We start from the raw sequence: 4192 nt of genomic DNA, 5'->3' as shown, positions 1-4192 counted from the left end.
GTTCTCCACCTTAATTATTAGTTAGAGCTCTTGAAGTTCTAGATTACCACCCCAGCGATTCCTGGATTAATTAGGATATATCGTTGGGACAGTGACGAGCTACTGAACGGCAGGTAAACCTTGGCGATCGATCGATCTCCAGGTCTTCATCATCGCATCACACTTCACCTAAAGCCAGCCAGCCAGCCAGCCATGGTTAATTGCACAATTAATTAAAGCACGCAGCAGCGTGGCACTTCACCTGCCGCGGTGGGCGCCAAAGCCTCGTTCTCGATCGTATTCTATTACGCTAGCTACCTGATCAATCAGCTTTACTTTCTTAATCGGCACGGCACTCGAATCGAATAGATATGAACGAACTAGATATATATATATATATAACTAGCTGTACATGAATCGAATTAACGTTGAGCCGTCAAAAAGTGATCCGATGGAGTAGGTTGAGGTCACTTTCCCTGCACGTAAAGACTGTGAGCTCCTCTGAATTTAATTCAAAGGAGTGGTTCAACCAGCCTGATTTAATTAATCAAATCATCTGGCTGATCAGATCAGATCAGACCGGTGGGAATAGAAGAGTACTCAGCAGTTGGTTGATTGGAGTTCAATCAAACAGATGCTTCGGGTTGGGAGTGGGACGAAGGATTAGTTGGAGTAATATAGCTAGCTAGCCTTTTTGTGGATTGAAGCCAACAACAGTTGGTGGAGATATGAAGACTTATCTGCGTGTGTAAGCACAGAATTAAGGAAGCGAGTTTAAGGATCGATATAGAGAGCGAATTAAGCGAGAGGGAAGGCGTCAGGAGTGGAACAGTGAGGCGATGGCGCCGGCCAAGACCACCGCCGGTGCGATTATAGCTGTTTTCCTCTTCCTTTTCTCTGCGGCGGCGGTGGCGGCGCCGCCGTTCAACGTGCCCACGGTCAGCTTCAGCGAAGGCTTCTCGCATCTGTTCGGCAACGACAACCTCATACGCGGCGCCGACGACCGGAGCGTGCGTCTCACCCTCAACCGCTACTCTGGTATAATTAATATAATATATTGATCGATCGATCATAATTAAGGATGAGCTTATAATCGATTAAATTTACTGAACAGGATCGGGATTCATCTCCACGGACCTCTATGATCACGGATTCTTCAGCGCGTCCATTAAACTGCCGAAAGATTACACCGCCGGCGTCGTCGTCGCCTTCTATGTACGCCTTCGTCATGCCTATAACTACAAATATAAATAAATACATCAGTTTTCTGCTTTAATTACTCATCAAACAAATACTACTTCGTATAATTCAGTTAATTCGTCATCCTCCCTCGCTATTCCAGACATATAATTTATTCAATTAATGATCGGTTCATCTCACAAAATTAAACTCACTGACAGAAAAGTCCTGTACTAGTATCGGTTGCGTATAGCTAATAAAATAGTCATTAAATAACAGAATTGAAATTAGTTCTCAATTTATACACATCAAAATAAGGTTATATATACCAGTAGATGGCACATGGCTGAACAGATCATAATGACATTGAAGAATTGCAAATGATAAATTAAATTAAATTAATTTGCAGACTTCGAACGCAGACATGTTTCCGAGGTCGCATGACGAGCTGGACTTCGAGTTCCTGGGCAACGTGAAGGGCAAGGACTGGCGTATCCAAACCAACATCTATGGCAACGGCAGCACCACCCGAGGCCGGGAAGAGCGTTACCTCGTCCCCTTCGACCCCACCCAGGCGGCCCACAGCTACTCCATCTTGTGGACCCCAGACTACATCATGTAATAATCTAATTAATTAACCAATCATCTACGTACGTATTTTTAATGTTAAATGTTAAATTAAGTCAATTGCTGGGAATATAATTGATTGCAGATTCTACATCGACGACGTGCCGATCAGGGAGGTGGTGCGGACGGAGGCGATGGGCGGCGACTTCCCGTCGAAGCCCATGTCAGTCTACGCCACCATCTGGGACGGCAGCTCGTGGGCCACGGCCTACGGCCGGATCAAGATCAACTACAAGTACGAGCCGTACGTGTCGGAGTTCACCGACCTGGTCCTCCGTGGCTGCCGCGTCGACCCCATCATCCAGCAGGCCGTGGAGGCGGCGGACCGCTGCGCAGAGTCGGTGGAGGAGCTCATGTCCGCCGACTTCGCGCTGCTCACGCCGCGGAAGCGAGCCGCCATGCGCCGCTTCCGCGAGCGCTACATGATCTACAGCTTCTGCTACGACCAGCATCGGTACGCCAATTTCACCTTGCCGGACTGCGACTACGTCTCGCCGGAGCACACCCGGTTCGGCGAGTGGGGCGATAACAAGGTCCCGCCGAAGGAGATCCGCAGCAGGTCGGTCTCCAGGAGGCGCAGCCGGAGGCCCAGTTCCGTCATCCCCACCGGCGACGAGATGCTACAATAATTATATATAATTTGGCAATTAATTTAATTAATTGCGTTCGAACTGAATTTATTTTGTCATACAGAATATGTTGATGTAATTAAGTGATTTCATGTATTTTAAATTATAATATGCCAACATATTAAAATTGTATATCTTGTATGTTACATCCTAAAAAGCTATTATATAACAATAAAGTACATTATGAAAAGCCCTAGATTAGGTGTCACGATAGGGCTTCAAATTAGAATTTATAGATTTTTCGAAAACCCATAATAAATTCAAATAAATGAAGTATAGGGGCCTCGAGTCGTGTTTTTCCAAGGACTAGTAGAAACGGTTTAAATCGAGCTTGGGTGTGTCGTTCTTTTTGGGTTTTCAATGAAAATGAGGTTTTGGGGATTTTTGGAATGAAATGCAAATGATAATATAAATTAAATCAAGGAATTGAGTTAATGAAAACCAAATGCAATGTAGATCAAGTTATTTCCTAATCAAGCCTAACAACAACTCCAAAACCTGGAAGAAATCCTTTACTAAATCCTAATCCTAAATTTAATCTGAATGGGTGTCTCTATCTCTCTAAAGGATGCAAGCAATATGAAGCAGATTCAATTCAATTCATTGACACTCTATGGCTAAATGTTAAAATGCAACCACACCTTCACAGCAACCTAAATTTAATCAGATGAATCAAATTACAATTGGCACGGTACAGTGAAAATCAGGTTATCAGAGTTTCGAAAATCAGATTGACAGAAAACTTGAACTCGGCTAAACCATCTCTAATGCTAATCAAAAATCCAAATAAAAGCTAGGCATTAACCTAATAACAGAATCCACGAAGTTGCTGAACAATTGAATTTCAAAATTTGAATTTGCAGAAACTTTAAACAGAAATGTATCAGAAACAAAAATCAGAAATGAAACATCCATCCCATCCCTTTCTCCGTGTGCTTCTCCTTCGCTTGGCGTCAACAAGCTTTACTGATCCTCTAGTAATCTTCACGTCGGTCTCTTGTGTGTTTTCTAGCTGCCCAAACCAAGAAAAACGCCGGAAAAACCCTCTCCGCCGTGAAAATCAACTTGTGCAGTAGCTGTTTGAATGGCGAACTGGAATTCTCAGCTTCTCGATGCTCCGATGGTGTTGCTGGTGATACAAGCGAGCTCAACGATGCAAGGAGAACCCCTCCTCAGACCTCGGGCGCGGATGATGCAGCAGGCCGCCGGAAACGCCGGAAACAAAGGCTGGAATCGCCGGAGAAACCCTCTCCGTCGCGCCCTTCCAGCCGCCGGAAAAGTACCCAATCGGCCGGCGTTAGACTCTTCGTTGATCAAGGATCGCAATGAGATAAGTTTGGGAGGACGGGGCTGGCTTGGGAGTTACGTCCGTGAACAGGGGCGTGGCGTCGGGCGCGAATTGGGAAGACGGTGAACAGTGCGCAGCCACTGTTCACCCGATTAAAGCTTCGTTTATATACAGCCGATTAATTGATCAATCTGAGCCCTTCATTTTTGAACCAACGGCCAACACTTGATCTAGGCTCTAGGGCAGTCTAGGGTTTCCAAAAAAATCAGAGATTTTGATCGGGCTCGATCTGAGTCGTATCCTCCGTGTTAGCTCGATCAATTTGACAATTTTGACTCGATTTGACCGCGATTGAGCTTGAGTTGGGTCCGGTTCGAGCCCCTAAAATCAATTAAAATCAAATTAATGCCAAAAATTACCATAAAATCATAAAAATTAGAATCAAGCCTCAGATTATGCAATATAGGACAATTAAGATCAAATCGATCCA

The 4192-nt window shown here is 44.8% G+C and overlaps 1 protein-coding gene across 1 annotated transcript; it reads left to right on the top strand.

Annotated features, from left to right (window-relative positions):
* Positions 1–720: 720 nt before the first annotated feature.
* LOC141847670 (putative xyloglucan endotransglucosylase/hydrolase protein 30) lies at positions 721–2545 on the top strand. The gene is made up of 4 exons (XM_074735733.1): positions 721–1017; positions 1094–1194; positions 1568–1776; positions 1871–2545. Exons 1-4 carry the CDS (start codon positions 819–821, stop codon positions 2412–2414), a joined length of 1053 nt encoding a protein of 350 aa, XP_074591834.1. The 5' UTR covers positions 721–818; the 3' UTR covers positions 2415–2545.
* Positions 2546–4192: the final 1647 nt, after the last annotated feature.

The sequence above is a fragment of the Curcuma longa genome, chromosome 16 (assembly GCF_044706935.1).
Source record: "Curcuma longa cultivar G26 ecotype Majalengka, Jawa Barat chromosome 16, ITB_CL_G26_1.1, whole genome shotgun sequence".
Classification (NCBI taxonomy): Eukaryota; Viridiplantae; Streptophyta; class Magnoliopsida; order Zingiberales; family Zingiberaceae; genus Curcuma; species Curcuma longa.
The sequence above is the reverse complement of the archived record's forward strand: the minus strand, read 5'-3'. Positions and strand labels throughout refer to the sequence as shown.

Coding starts and splice junctions, on each gene's coding strand:
- LOC141847670 (XM_074735733.1), top strand. CDS start 819: ATGGCGCCGGCCAAGACCACCGCCGGTGCGATTATAGCTGTTTTCCTC. Junction 1,018..1,093: donor CACCCTCAACCGCTACTCTG/GTATAATTAATA, acceptor TTTACTGAACAG/GATCGGGATTCATCTCCACG. Junction 1,777..1,870: donor TGGACCCCAGACTACATCAT/GTAATAATCTAA, acceptor AATTGATTGCAG/ATTCTACATCGACGACGTGC.